The 14,871-nt window shown below is 50.7% G+C and overlaps 1 protein-coding gene across 1 annotated transcript in view; it reads right to left on the bottom strand.

Moving 5' to 3' along the window:
• Nucleotides 1-4,263: 4,263 nt before the first annotated feature.
• Nucleotides 4,264-14,871, bottom strand: part of DKK3 (dickkopf Wnt signaling pathway inhibitor 3) — a 50,022-nt gene continuing 39,414 nt past the window's right edge. The window contains exons 5-8 of the mRNA XM_086340032.1: nucleotides 9,424-9,516; nucleotides 7,954-8,098; nucleotides 6,663-6,819; nucleotides 4,264-5,849 (exon numbers count right to left, since the gene is read on the bottom strand). Of these exons, the coding sequence (XP_086196158.1) occupies nucleotides 5,630-5,849; nucleotides 6,663-6,819; nucleotides 7,954-8,098; nucleotides 9,424-9,516 (615 nt within the window). The 3' untranslated portion in view covers nucleotides 4,264-5,629. The remainder of the gene's footprint in view (nucleotides 5,850-6,662; nucleotides 6,820-7,953; nucleotides 8,099-9,423; nucleotides 9,517-14,871) is intronic.

The raw sequence follows: 14,871 nt of genomic DNA, 5'->3' as shown, positions 1-14,871 counted from the left end.
GAAACGATTGATCCTTTAACTTTTTGAGAAAATGGGAGTGAATTCTGCCACAATTAGCTGTTGGTTGCCGGGCTGCACTGTTAGGAATGGTATCTAGGCTGAAAGACAGCTACAGATTTCCAGCATGGTCCGAGCTGAAGAGTGCACAGTATCAGCACTGCAGTGTTACTGCTAAATCTGGAAGTGACCTGTGAATGTATAGAATACAATAAAATCTTTTATTCTGGTTCATCTGCTAGTTTTTCCTTTTCAATTGGCTGCTGTTCTTCTGAATTTTGTCCCTTTGTTTAGCATAAAAAATAACCAACTCTCGCACTTGTGACTTGCAAATATAGTCTAGACAGTATGTAATAGAAGATAATCTGAATTAGTAAGATTTTTTTTTTTTTGCTAAATGTATTCCATCTAAACAATTTCTAATTTTTGCAAAACAATATTTTGGTCACTAGCAGTCAAAAGCCTTCTAGGGCCAAAAATCCTTAAATCGAAAGCAAAATTGTGTGCATGTATAGTTTTCTAGGGGTGTAGTAAATGCTTTTTTTAAAATCAGGTTTCCAAAAGAGTTCACCAGCCAAATAAAGTTTGTAGTCACATAGGCTTGAGGTACAGGACATCAGAAGATGCTCCTTCAGCGTCCTTTGTGGGGAAGGGGGTGCAATGGGCATTTGGTTAGATACAGTGTTAATTTTCGAAACTTTACTTTCAGAAACAATACTTGACAAATTCATGAGTGCCTTAAATCAGGTTTAACTGTTTAGAAAAGACTAGGGGCCAAGTTAGGAGGGCAAAAGAGTGCTGGGGAGGGGTGTTCTGCCCATCCCCCGTGATAGTACGACCACCTACTTCCCTCACTGGTCTTTAACTGGTCAGGGCCTGAGAATTTACCATGTCGGGGGATCATTAGTGGACCCCAGAACCTTGCCTTATGGTGAGGACCATGCTCTGTCTCTGCTTCCTCTGTTCACAGCCTATCCCTTCCACCAGTATAGAGGGCATGCTCCACGTTCAGCCTTTTATAATGCTGAAGTAACCAACTGAAGTATCACCTTGTTGAGATACGAATAGTAGAGTGGTTCTGTTTTTCCAGTAACTGTGCCAGCTGTGTTTTATTGAATACAGTTTCACCCTGGAAGAGGACTCTCGCAGTTCTTTAACTTTTAAGTCACTTTGCATTATTCAAACAATCTGATGTTGAAGTTTTTCAGTCATTTGATTCAAAAGTCTCCACCCCTCAACACACACACACTGCCTGCTGGATGTGATGCTGTCTGCTTAGCAAGGGAAGGAGGCAGTGGTCAGCACTTCCGCTCCCCACTGGCTCGCTCTGCACTAGCTCTGTGGATGGTGGAAAAGGTAAGGAAGAGGGCAAAGAGCAGCCTCCTGTTGGTGGTGGTGAGGTCACTGTCACACACACGTGCATTCCACTATGGTTTATCACAGGATACTGAATCGTTCGTTGTGCTCTACAGTAGGATTTGTTGTTTATCCATTCTATATATGCCACTTAGCATCTGCTAATCCCAAATTCCCAATCCCTGCCCTACTCCCCTCCTTGGCAATCACCAGTCTGTTCTCTGTGTCCATGATTCTGTTTCATAGATAGGTTCATTTACGTCATATTTTAGATCCCACATCTAAGTGATATGGTATTTGTCTTTCTGACTTATTACGATTATTTCTAGTTGCATGCCTGTTAGTTTTATTGCCTCTGCCTCATAGGAAGTCAGAGAGAGAAATAACCTATTTTCCAAACACTGTGATCTTCCAAAAGGGGATTTCTTACCAGCTCTTTTGTCAACTTAGGTGGGGCAATTGAGCTGCTGCTGCTGCAGCCACACCTCTCAGCAAGCCCTATGAGGAGATGCCTAGCTCCATGGCTCTCGGCTCTCTGCCTTTAGAAACCCAGTCTGGCTATCAAAACATAATCACTAATCTAGTCAACTTTCTTGACTCTGGTGGGGATGCACAGATCCCAGGAGTACTTCCTGCCCTGTATCCCACTCTTCCCCCACAGCAGACCACCTTGTTTCTCTCTTCAGCTCTCATCCTTCTGCCTTACATCCCTTTGTCCTGAGTGTGTCAAAAGCCCAAAGAAACAGGGTAGGGAGGCTGGAAATGACTTGGAGGAGTAAAAAGAGGGAGCAGGAAAACAGTACGAAGAGGAAGCTGGAAAGAATCAGCAGCAATCATTTTTGTTCCATTATACTCCTCCTCAGTCTAAGACTGGGTGGGTGGACAAGCCAGCCACTCACCTGTGCAGAAGGTGGGGCTCAGACTCAGAGCTTGTACCAAACACCCAAACCCTTCATTTTCTAAACTTGCTTTCCCATTGCAGGTTGGAAAGCAGGTGGGTTGGGATTCATAAAGCTATATTTTGTTCGCCTTTTGCTTGTTGTTTTTTATTTCAAACAACATAGACTAACAGCAGTTTATCTGTCTTGTTTGTGGTTGACTTTAGGAGGAGTCCAGAAATAGCTGACGGCAGGACTGCATTCCTTCTCAACAAATTCAAGGACCCAGACATTTTTCATTCTGTGGTAAGCAGAATAACAGCCCCCCAGAGATACCCGTTTCCTAAACCCCAGACCCTGTGAATATTTAGATCTTCCTGCCTAACCTTTCCTGTTCCTTCTGCCCTCCTGAGAAACTGTCATCTTCGAAAGTCAGTTCCCATGCTGCTTCCCTTCCTGGGAAGGGGAGGCAGGGCGATGCCAGTACCAAACTCCACCTACCCTTTATACATTCCATTAGAATCGTGAGTAGAGATACACCAGCTACTTGAGTCAAGCCTCTCATGTTACATTTTTGTGGCTATGATGACATATATACCTGCATATAAGCTCCAGGAGACAGGAGCCTGGTTTTATCTCATGTACCACCGTCTCCCTGACACCTTACATAGGGCCTGACATTTAATAGGTACTCAGTAAGTTTTTGGATGAAGTAATTTTCAGCCTCTTCTCTAAATGATAAGTTTACCTCACCTCCCAGCCACTGTGCATTACTTGCAGTTACCCTTCTATACCATCCCTCCTCTTTGCCTCCCTCCATCTGTGGCCCAAAATGCCCTTTCCTATTACTTCTGCCCTCCTGAGCAACTATCATCTTCGAAAGCCAGTTCCTACCCTGGTTCTCCCAAGCCGTGTGCTCCTTCAGGCTCCTGTAACACTGCGGATGTCAGGTTTCAGGCCTTTCTGTCAATGCTACATTCAGTGTATCTCCCTCACTAGGCTGGGATACCTTCAGGGAAGGGACCCTGTCTGGATCAACTTGGTACCCCTGGGGCATATCACAGCACCTGGGCCTGAGTATCTGGTGACTAATAAGGATGCAGAGTGGTCCTGATGATTGTTGACACTAAAGAGAGAACAGCCGTATATCACATCTTTAAATTATCAGTATATCCTGGGCATACTGTACTAGATAATTGTTCTTGTTTGATGTCTCTTTCACTTCAGCTTTTTGAGTCTCCATTTCATCTGCTAAATGAAGAAAATACTCATGGGTTTAATGAAGATTGAGTTAATATGAGTATACTGTCTAATCTGGTGTCTATCACACATACATCACCCTGGCCTTCATATATAGTAGCTTTATTACTATGAATTATGGGCCCTGAAGAAGATCTGTGTTCGGTCCAGAATTGCAATTAAAGCAGCCTCCCCTCAAAAGGAGCATGTGCTGTGTTCTGTGCTTAGTCGTCCAGTCTTGTCTGACTCTGCGACCCAATGGAGAGAGGAGCCTGGCAGGCTGCAGTCCATGGGATTCTCCAGGCAAGAATACTGGAGTGGTTGGTGTTCCCTCCTCCAGGGGGTCTTCCCAACCCAGAGATTGAACCCAGGTCTCCCGCATTGCAGGTGGATTCTTTACCGTCTGAGTCACTAGGGAAGCCCAAGAATACTGGAGTGGGTAGCCTATCCCTTCTCCAGGGGATCTTCCCGACCTAGGAATTGAACCAAGGTCTCCTGAATTGCAGGCGGATTCTTTACCAGCTGAGCTACCAGGGAAGCCCCAAAAGGGGCTTACACATTCCATTTACTCTTCCAGAGACAGTGAAGCACTGATACTCTTGAGGACTAATTCCCATCCAAAAATGGTTAACATTTCTAAAATATTTTGATGCTTCAATTGCCAGGAAATTTTGCATTATGGAGGAGTTTTTTTTTTCCTTTTTGGACAATGCAGTTCATTTTTATTTTTTCTGGCTGAAAGGGTTTTCTATTTATGTAAAGTCAAAAAAAGAAGTCCAAGAGTTACAAAAGAGTAGTTTAAGTGATTTATGCTTGGTTTCTAAATGCAACATATGTGTTTATACATAATTTAAAACTCAAAGAAAGCATGCTTATACAATTGTGACTTTAACATTTAATAACTCTGGATGCATACATGATGGAAACAGTCCATGACACCTGAAAATATCATTTATGGAACAGCGTACAACTCAGTGCTCTCAGCTTGGATATTACAACCATATTTCATAGAGCCTTGCTTGGTTTGATTTTCTCCATGTGGCTGATAATGGTCTTCGGTTGTTGGTAAGTGATTTTACAAATTTCATTTATAATCCTGGCCCTACGATTACCTAAGTACTGTTTCTGGCAAGTTAACATATATTATGCTCCAGTCACGTGTACCTTCAAAGCTACTGATGTGACTGACTGCCACAGGGGACAGTGTTAGTACTTTCTGTCTCCACTAGAATGACAGCCACCCCCACAGCAAGGGGCATGCTGTATTTCTAACAGTAGAAGTTTAACCTTACGGGGATGTGTGAACTAGTTTGACTTTCGTTCCAGATATGCCTCAAAAAAAAGAAAAATCTTGTCCTCCTCATAAGGGGGACTTTTGGCACATGGAGGCTGATGGGGAGCAGTAGGGAGAGCACTGGGCATGAGTCACACCTGGGCAATCTCCTCTGGTCTTCACTAGCTGTGTGACTCAGGCAAGCAAGATGACATGTCTGAGCCTCCGAGATCCTGACCAACAAGGAGACCAATACCCTCCTTCAGCAGGCTGTGGTGAAAGGACGTGGACTGCTGCCCTGGCACAGAGGTAGGAGCTGAGTAACACTGCCGAGAGGACAAATGCAGGCAACGCGGAAGACATCTCACCTGCAGCAGCTCAGGGCAGCGTGTGCCTGTGCCCACGGCGGGAACAGCATGACAGATTCACTGGTTGCATTTTCACAGGTTCACGTTTGCAAAGCAGGGCATCCTTCTCCACGTGTCTGAGAGTCAACATTCCCCTAAAACCCATCATGGGGAAATTCTGCATCCTCTTCCGTCCCCTCCCCGCCCCCAACAACACTCAAGGCAATGTCATACAAAACGAAACGTGCCATCTGCCAACCAGCAGAGGCGGAGCCGCCAATACTTTGGACCAGTTTAGCAGCCCTGTTCTGCTTCAGCCTCCCACACCCGTCTTCCCCAGGCACCAGAGCTGTGATTGATGCACAATGGGGCGGGGCGTGCTGGACAACGGTGCAGCCCCTCATGTTGTTTCAAGCCAGAAGGAAAATGTACTGGGAAGAGGCCACAGAAAAAGCCTGGTGAGCCCACACCTAGGGACACAGCTGGGGAAATAAATTAGCTACTTCTATTGCACATCTACCCACACAACAGGCCCGGGTCTAAATCTCCTCTCCCTCCAGCAGCTCAGAGGCGGCCCCGGGCTCCCCAAGAGCCATCTCCACTGACAGGCTCCTCTCCAGGTTCTCCAGCTCCCGGCGCACCTCCTCCATGAAGCCGCCATCTTCATACTCATCGGGGGCCTCTCTGGGCACCAGGCTCTCCCCGTCCTCATCACGGCCCCCGACGAAGGTGGGCTTGCACACATACACCAGGCTGTGGCTGTGGAGGGAGAAATGGGGAGCCCTCAAACTAAGGCCCCGCCCTCTGTGTGACCCCAGCCCAACTTCCCCTAACCCCTTGCCTTCGAACACGCTGATGGAGCGACACCTGTGAGCAGGTGTCCTCAAAGGGCAGCTCTCCCGTGTCTAGCGCAGGTCTGTCCTCCTGTGACTGACCCGCTGGGGCAACCCCAAGGACTCCAAGGTCTGACAGCTTACAGCCCGCTGCCCGCCCAGGCCCCCAGGCAGAAGCAGCCCCTGAGAGCTCACCCGCTGTGCCCGTGGGGAGCCCTGGGCCTCGTGGGCTGGGCCCAGAGTTCTATCTACCTGCCCAGCCACCCTGGATTCTGCTGGGAAAGAAGGCAGAGCAGTGGCCGCTGAGTGAGACGCACACTGAGAAACCAGCTTCCAGCAGGCCTGATGCCTCGCATCCCTCCGCGGCCTCTAACTGCTGGCCGCTCTCCTGGGCCCCCTCCTGCCTCTCTGGCTGCACCTTCTGTCTCCTCTGCCCTCTTCTTCTCTCGTCGTCGTCATGATGGGCCTGGGAGCCCTCCCCACCCAGTCTTTTTTTAAGGGCATCTACCCAGGAGGCTTCAGCTCCCCACCTGGATGAATCCAAATCTGTACCCTGGCCATACTCCTGAGCCCTCATTCTAGAGGTCGCCATTGGGCCCTCCATCTGGAAAACCCAAGGACACTTCAAACTAAACCTGTCTTAAATCCACATCTCCCCGCAACTTCTGCTCCTGGGTCCCCACTGGGTGGTACCTCCTCTGCTCTCAGCCCTTGACAGGAAGGACAGGTGGGACCTCACCTATGGGGCTGGCAGAGAAGGCCACTGGCACATGGGCACCGGTCCAAAGCTCCATCGGGCTCCAGCTCCCAGGTGATGAGGTCCAGAAGCCGGCTGGCAGGGTCGTGGCAGAGTTCACCCTCCACGGGCAGGGGTGTGCACACAGGGAACAACAGACCTAGAACCGGTGGAGAGTCACCTCTGCGTGCCCGGCACCAGGCAGGCACCAAGAGAAGGTCAGAGAAACGCGGTGCGGCCCCCCACCTTCCACTTCCTAAGTAGAGGTTAGGATTGAAGACATGGAGTGGTAGGAAACAAGAATAGCAGCATGGGCTCAGGAGGGAACAAGCTGAAAAGGCTTGAGCAGTTAGGACTGCGTGCAAGAGATGGGCTTGTGCTGGGTTTTGAGGCCAGAGGTCTGAAGAAATTAAGACTAGAAAAGGGCATTGAAGTATTTTTGGACAGGCAGGAATTACTGCAACAAAATACATATATATGTGTTCAAAGAAAAACAATCTGGAAGGATATAGGCAAGGTTTATCTGTACCTTCTAGTCTTCCTACATTGAAAATATATTTGTATAATTAAAATATGAGAAGTATATATATGTGTGTGTGTGTGTATATATATAAAGAAACAGAAATAGAAAAAAAAAGGGGGGTGGGTACACAGCCAAGGCCTGAGGCTGAGCTGGTGAGAAAGGTTGAGGCAATGAGATTCCCAAAAGACCCGAGGAGTGAGTGGAGAGAAAAGGAGGTCAGGTAAGCTGGACCCAGCGAAGGCCTTGGAAGGCCAACAGAAGGGTCTAGCTGAAGTGACAGGACAGGAGCAACCACCGCTCCCAGAGGAATGCTACCAGCGAGCCATGTCCCTGAGGAACCCGCTGGGGCAGCGGGCACCGCTGGACAGGGGCGGTGGAGGGGCTGGGGGAGCGCTGAGCCCGCCTCCCCGGGGGCAGTGGAAGATGGGGCCACTGGCAGGAAAGTGGGTGGGCCTGGGGATGACGAGCAGGGGGGGGTCTGCCCTCATCCACACATCCGGGGGTGTCCCTCCCTCAGGCTCATGCGTCCTGAAAGAATTTAGTTTCTAGGCATCACGGCCCCCCACCTAAAAAAGAGACAGGGACACAGAGAGCCGGCCTTTGGCCCCAGGCAGAGGTCGTGGGGCTGGGACACATACCAATGAGTACTGGGGACCCTGCCCAGCAGGGGGTCCCTGAAAAGGTGTGATGGCGTGGACAGAGCCCCAGGAGGCCCGGTGTGTTGGCGCTTGGGAGAGGGCTTGTCCAGCGCCCAGAGGGGAGCCCGCGCACCTCTCTGGAAGGCACAGCACAGCCCTGGCTGGCAGTCCCTCTGGTTGTCACAGATGGTCCCGTTGCTGCCTGCGGTGGAGGTTTTGGTGCAGCGACCCCACACGCACAGCTGGTCTCCACAGCACTCGCTGTCTCGGGTGCAGAGCTGCAGAAGGAGGGAAGATATATAATCCAGCTGCTCACAGACCTGGGGGAGCCCAGCCTGTTCCTACTCCTGATCCTGGAGATAGCACAGGTCAGCTAACCCACCTCTTCCTCCCATTACAGACAGGAGGAAACAAAGCTCCTAGTTCTGGGGGCCTTTTAGGGATGCCGAGGGGGGCGGAGATGAGAGCTGGGCTGGTAGAGGGAAACATGGCATCTGCAGGAGTCCTACACAGGTCGAGATTTTACAAAGGGTGGTCACATCGTCTCGGTTCCCCCACAGACTTGGACCTCGCCTCCTTTTATTAGGTAGGAAGATGGCTTATGGCCCACAGACACAGGCAGCAGCGTGAATCTGACTGCCTGACTAAACTAAGGCCAAAGCCTGGGCAGCCCCGTGGATGGGCGGGCCCTGGGTGCCTCGGCCCTGGAGCCACACAGAGAGTGTGGCACCCAGCAGCCGCCCAAGCACAGGTAGGGCCAGGTGGGGCAGCAGGAAGCCCTCGACTTCCTAAACTTGTTATGAGGGAGGGAGGGAGGGTTAGTTGCCCGGTCATGTCTGACTCTTTGGGACCCTGTGGACTGTAGCTCACCAGGCTCTTCTATCTATGGGATTCTCCAGGCAAGAATACTAGAGTGGGTTGCCATGCCCTCCTCCAGGGGATCTTCCCAACTGAATCCACATCTCCTGTGTCTCCTGCATGGGCAGGTGGGTTCTTTACCACTAGCGCCACCTGGGAAGCCCTATCAGGCCGTGTGATTGCCTTAATAACAGAAAGGACAAGAAAGCCTATATATGGCCTGGTCCAAAGCATCTGTTGGGCAGAGGGAGTCTCTCTTCCTGGCTTCCTGCTTCTTGGTGGAACCTCCATCTAGAATATGCTCTGGCTTCTTTGTGGGCCCCCTTCTAACCCCTCAGAGCAGACTGGGAGGAAGACGTGGGGAGTGGGTTGCCCCTTCCCTGCCCAAGGGCTGCCCTGCTGTTGCTTGCTGGGATGGGTCTTCCCCAGGGAAGGGACGAGGTGGGGCCTCCTCCTCAGCCCTCTCTCCCCATCTCTGGTATCTATGAGGCAGGTGATGGGGCCAGAGATCACTAGGCAGGCAGAGTGGCAGCATGTCTGCAGACGGCTTCCTGATCACCCCAGGAGTCAGCCCTGCCGGGCACCATGGACTGGCTCTTTCAAGTGTAGACAGGCTGGGGCCCTTTAGGAGGCTTTCAGGAAGCCCAGCTGAGAACCGTGGGCTGCTGGCCTCCTCCCCCAGGTGCCCTTGCCTGGGCCCCCATGGCTCAGGTGCTGCTGCCCCGGGGTCTCTGGGCACACTCACTGTCTGCTGGTCCCGGCACGGCTGGCAGGAGTACTCGAAGCTGGAAAACTGGCAGTACCTGCTGGGCCCGCAGTCCTCGTCAATGATGCACTCCTAGGCGGGGAGGAGGGAGCAGCTTCGTCAGTGATGGGCAGACCAGCTGACCCATGCGCCCTGGAAGGGGCAAGCCCCAGTTTATCCCAGGCTCAGCCTGCGGGAATGGCCTCCAGGCTGGCGGGGCCCTCACCCACCCAGCACGCCCAGGCCGCTGCCCTGCAGGGTGCCGCGCCCAGCGCACAGAGTGGAGTCTGTGTACAGCCCTCCCCCTCACATACCCGCGGCGGGAGCACAAAGACTCTGGGCCATTCTTCAAGGCAGAGCAGATGGATTTAATAAGAAGAGCTAATGAGCTCCAGGCTCAGGCGGCTGCACAGGAGGGGCTGGGGTCCAGGCCCAGCAGACCCCAGCTGATAGTGAGGGAAAGGGCTGCAGAAGCTGTGCAGCGGGGTGGTGCAGGGGGCCCTCCTGGGGGTCCTGGTTTGGGGTCCAGGGCTGCCTGGCAAGGAGGTGCCAGTGTTGAAGGAGGAGGGTGTGTCTGGCACCCAGCCCTCCAGCCCAGGTGCCTTCTCAAGGCTGCCAGCCCTGCTTGGCAGAAGAGAGAGTGAAGAAAGGGAGAGAAGGCATCTCACCCCGAGGCCCAGAAGAGGGAGGAGGCCACGGGAGAGGCCGCTGTGGCCCGGTCACCTGTCACTGCAGGAGCATGGCTGCTTTAGCTCCAGACCTGCTGTCAGGCTCAGGCCTGGGGACTGGCAGCTTCCGAGGGAAAGAAGGGCAGAGGAGGTGAAAGGCCTCGGATCAACCACTGACAACCCCTCATGGTGGCATCCCCGGTGGGCTCCGTGTCCCTGACCTCCCTTCATGACTCTACCACCAGGCAGCAGGGAGGGGTTACTTGCCCCACGCTGCCAAGCTGGAAACTGAGGCTTGGAGGGCAAGGGGCCCCCCAGGACAGCACAGTATTCAGGGTAGGGGCTCCCCTCCACCACCAGCCCTTGGCTAAGGGGGCTTAGGGCTCGATGTGGCCATCTGAGACCCATGGAGAGAAACTCTACTGAGGCACGTGTTCTGGGGCCCCAGCAAACCTTATGAAATGTCGAGGGGAGGGAGGGACCTGCCTTCTTCTGCCTGGGCATGCGCCATGCTGAAAGCAAGCGTGGAGCCAGACCCAGAGAGGCCCAGATGAGCAGGCCCTGGCCTGAGTGCTCTTGAGCTGAGGTACCTAGGGCTAGTGGGTGTGGACAAGAGCCTGTGGGCAGAGTCTTCTAAGGACTCCCCCAGGGCGAGAGCATAAATGCAAGCCTAGGGATCCGCAGGGAATCTATGGCCAGGCAGCCCAGGGGATGAAGCTCTGTTCCTGGGAGTGACAGGTGTGCACTGCAGGGCTGAGAAGGGCATTCAGTGCAGGGCAACTGTAGGTTTGGCTCCTGCACAGGACAGCTGTAGCCCTGGCCTGGCACTGACCCCCAGCCTGGCACACCCCAGAGCACAGGTCATGCTTCTGTTCACCAAGCAAGGCTCACCCAGCAGAAAGGACCATCAGTCCCACTGGACACCATCTCCCTGCAGTCGCTCTGAGGGATGATGAGCAGGAGGCCAGCCTGGGGACATGGGGCAAGTCACCCGCATGTGCCAGGCTCTGTGTCACCGGGGGCTCCAGCAGGGGCCAGGGCTCTGACACCTCTGAATAAGTGCAAAGTGATTTGAATCTCTTCTGTCACTTCTCAAAAAAGTGTAACCAAGCAGGACCCTCTGGGTCCTCCCTGGGACAGACCCCCATCCCCTGTCCTCTGTTTGCCTCTTGTTGGTAGAAAAACTTTAGCCTCTTCAGGCCTTCCCTGAGTTCCAAAGAACAAATTTAATCAGAGAAGTGAGAAAATGCAGAGCCATAGGAAAACACTCAAGCAAGACAAACTGGTAATGGTTTAGCCATTAAACAAAGTTTGGGACCTTTAGCTCCTCCTCCAGGACTACAGACAATATTCAGAGCCATAGCCTTCAGCTGCTTGACAGACACTAAAACCCCCACCAGGTGGAAGAAGTTACCCGTATGCCGACCACAAACACACAGACCCCAGAAGAGCTGGGACCAGAAGGTTGATGATGGTGACTCCTGATTACCTCGCCACCAACCCATCAGAAGACTGTCCACGAGCTGATCAAACACAGGTGCAACTCTCTCCCTCTTCTTGTCTTGAAAAACACTTTCCTGTGCTCTAGAGCAGGTTCTTATTAGTTATTTATTTTATATATAGTAATGTGCATTTGTCAATCCCAAACTAATAAGAACCTGCTGTAGAGCACGGGCAACTCCACTCAATACTCTGTAATGGCCCATATGGGAAAATAATTAAAAAAAAAAAGAGTGGCTGAATGTAAATATATAACGGATTCACTTTGCTCTACACCTGAAACTAACACAACATCATAAATCAACTATACTCCAATAAAAATTAAAAGCAAAAACCCTTCTCTGAAATCCATCAGGGAGGTCAAGTCTTTTGTGCTCTAGCCACTGGTACCCCCTGCTTGGCCTTACAACAAACGCTGCACTTTCCTCCACCACAACCTGGTGTCAGCAGATTGGCTTTACTGCATGTGGGCAAGCAGGCCCAAGTTTGGTTCAGTAACAGAAAGAGAGCACGCTGCCCATCACCTGCAGAACGACCTAAAACTGCTCTTCCCTGTGTCTCCCCAGAGTCCCACTCATCTTGGCTCCACCTCCCACCCACGGCTCCGCCCATGGCTTCCATCACCATGGCAAGCGCAGCAGCTCAGCAGGCAGGGTCTGCCTTTCAGAAGGAGTCACGCTTGTCCCTGGCTCCCAGCACAGCAACCTAAAAAGGTCAGCAGGCCACCACTGCTGTTCTTACTGGTGAGAAAACTGAGTCTCAGAGACGGTGGAAGAGCCTCCTGAATCAGGGGCTGAGCAGGGGGCAGGGCTCTCAGTCTGTGTGACCCCAGAGTCCATAAGTAAAGCACTCAGCCACCGTGCCTTCCTTGACACAGACTCAACTCAGCCAGTTCAACCAGAAGCATCTGACATATTTTCCAAAACAGAGTAGCAAGAACTTGGTGTGGGAGTGAGGGAGAGAAAAGCAGAGGGCCCACCGGCACCAAGGCTCTTCTCTGGACCGGGCTACATTTTGAAGCACTGAGATGCAATCGTGACTACGAGAAGGCCCTTGCCCTCAAAGATTTATCATTTATAATTGAATGATAAAGAAGGGTAAGAATAGAAAACTTACTACCAGAGAAACTAGTTTGTTTTCCTCACAAAGAAAAGATATTTGACCTCACCAATAACCAAGAAGACACCACTTAAAAGAGCAGGGTACCACGCTTTCGCTTAGAGCAGAAACAAAAAGGCTGATCCTGTTTGCAGGAGGCAGAATACCGGCACCCCTGCACAATGTCCACACCCTCCTCCCTGGGAGCTGTGGACAAGTCATGTTACACGGCAAGGGGATAAAGTCATGGGTGGAATGAAGCATGCTAATCAGCTGACCTGTTGTAAGGAAAGAAGCCCAGGTTTTGCAGGGGCATCCAGCGTAATGGTATGGGGCTTTCTGCATGGCAAGGAGCAGCAGAGTCAGTGTCAGAGCAAAGCCATGTGCAAAGACCCCACCCACCCAGCCATCTAGACCTCACTGGCACTGAACATGGATGTGCCATGGGCCACGGATCACTCTCTCTCTCTCTAGACCTTCCAGAAGGACCACAGCCCGGTCAACACTTTGATTTCAGTCCACCCTTGGACTTCTGACTTACAGAACCATAAGGTAATAAATTCCTGCTGTTTTTAAACCACTAAATATATGATAGCTTATGATAGTGGATATGATAGCAAGGAGCTCAAACCAGTCAATCATAAAGGAAATTGTGAATATTCACTGAAGGACTGATGCTGAAGCTCCAATACTTTGGTCACCTGATGTGAAGAGCCAACTCATTGGAAAAGACTCTGATTCTGGGAAAGACTGAAGGCAGGAGGAGAAGGGGATGACAGAGGACAAGATAGTTGGATGGCACCAACTATCTTAACCAACGACTTAATGGACATGAGTTTGAGCAAACTCCAGGAGATGGGGAAGGACAGGCAGGCCTGGCATGCTGCAGTCCATGGGGTTGCAAAGAGTCAGACATGACTGAGCGATTGAACAACAACAACAAATACGACTGAAAAACAACAAATATACAATAAGTTGTGATAGAAGCGATAGGAAACTAGTATAATATCCGATGTGGGTAGGGATTTGAAAAACTGAGCATTGCCAGATGGTAATTTGCGGGTTATTAAAATTGAAGTAGATATGCTTTGCAGGCAAATTCATCTGCATCTATCAAAAATGTAAATGCATACAGATCCTTTGAGCGAGTATGTCCACTCTGGTGGCTATCCTCAGAAACACTCATCCATCCATATGTGCAATATCCGAGTACAGGGATGTTTCAGGCTACACTGGTATAATATTTGCAATCCAGAAATAACGGAAATGCTCAATAAGAGGGGACTGATTAAATTACTGTACAACCATTTCAAGGGAAAGTGGCACCAGGCAGGCACTAAAAAGGATGAGGGAGTTCTTTGCACTGTGATGTTTACAATCCATCAGTAAATAAAACAGACAAGTGTAAGCAGCATGTAATCCCACTTCTGTAAAGCAGAATAACTGTGTAGGACGCGTGTCTGGACCCAGCACAGTGCCTGGCACATGCGGGCACCCGATGGATGTATGTCGAGTGGATGGAACCCCTCGTACATTACCGGAGCAAACTGGCCTATAAAATGCTGACTGTCAGCAATGATTTGGGAAACCGAAGCAAGAAAACAAGCACATTCCATTAATTTGATTCCTCATTCTCCAATAATCCTATATGGAATTTTCACTGTATACTTTCTCTTCCAGATCTTTAATTAAAAAGATAATGAGCTGGGAATCTCCTGGTGGAAGAGTGGTTAGGACTTGGTGCTTCCAACCCCTTGCATCGTGGCAAAAAAAAAAAACCCAAATAAACCAGCTAAGACCCTTTCCTGTTCACAGCTCTCCATCAAGAAAAGAACAGGTTCATCCTCAGGAATATCTTCCTTTCCCTGAACTGACTCCTACGCAGAACAAAGCAATCCCTGCAAAGTCACAGCAAAGCAATTAATTTTTTTTCTACATATGGAAAATTTTTCAGCATGGAACTTTGCCAAACACTTCTGAAAAATCCAAATACACTAAAGAGATGGTTTCCTTTGCTGACATGTTTCTGCTACCTCCAGGGGCTCTGGCAGGTTAGTTCAGCATGACTGCCCCCCAAGAAAGCACAGTGCTCTGTTAATGGTCTGCCAGCTCGCTTGCTGTGGGTGTGTATTTCCAGCAGCCTCTAGAAATGCTCTTTGAGAACTGTGATCATACTGGAAAC

The sequence above is a fragment of the Bos grunniens genome, chromosome 15, assembly GCF_055505025.1.
Source record: "Bos grunniens cultivar Pamir isolate PY7600 chromosome 15, Bosgru_T2T1.0, whole genome shotgun sequence".
Classification (NCBI taxonomy): Eukaryota; Metazoa; Chordata; class Mammalia; order Artiodactyla; family Bovidae; genus Bos; species Bos grunniens.
The sequence above is the reverse complement of the archived record's forward strand: the minus strand, read 5'-3'. Positions and strand labels throughout refer to the sequence as shown.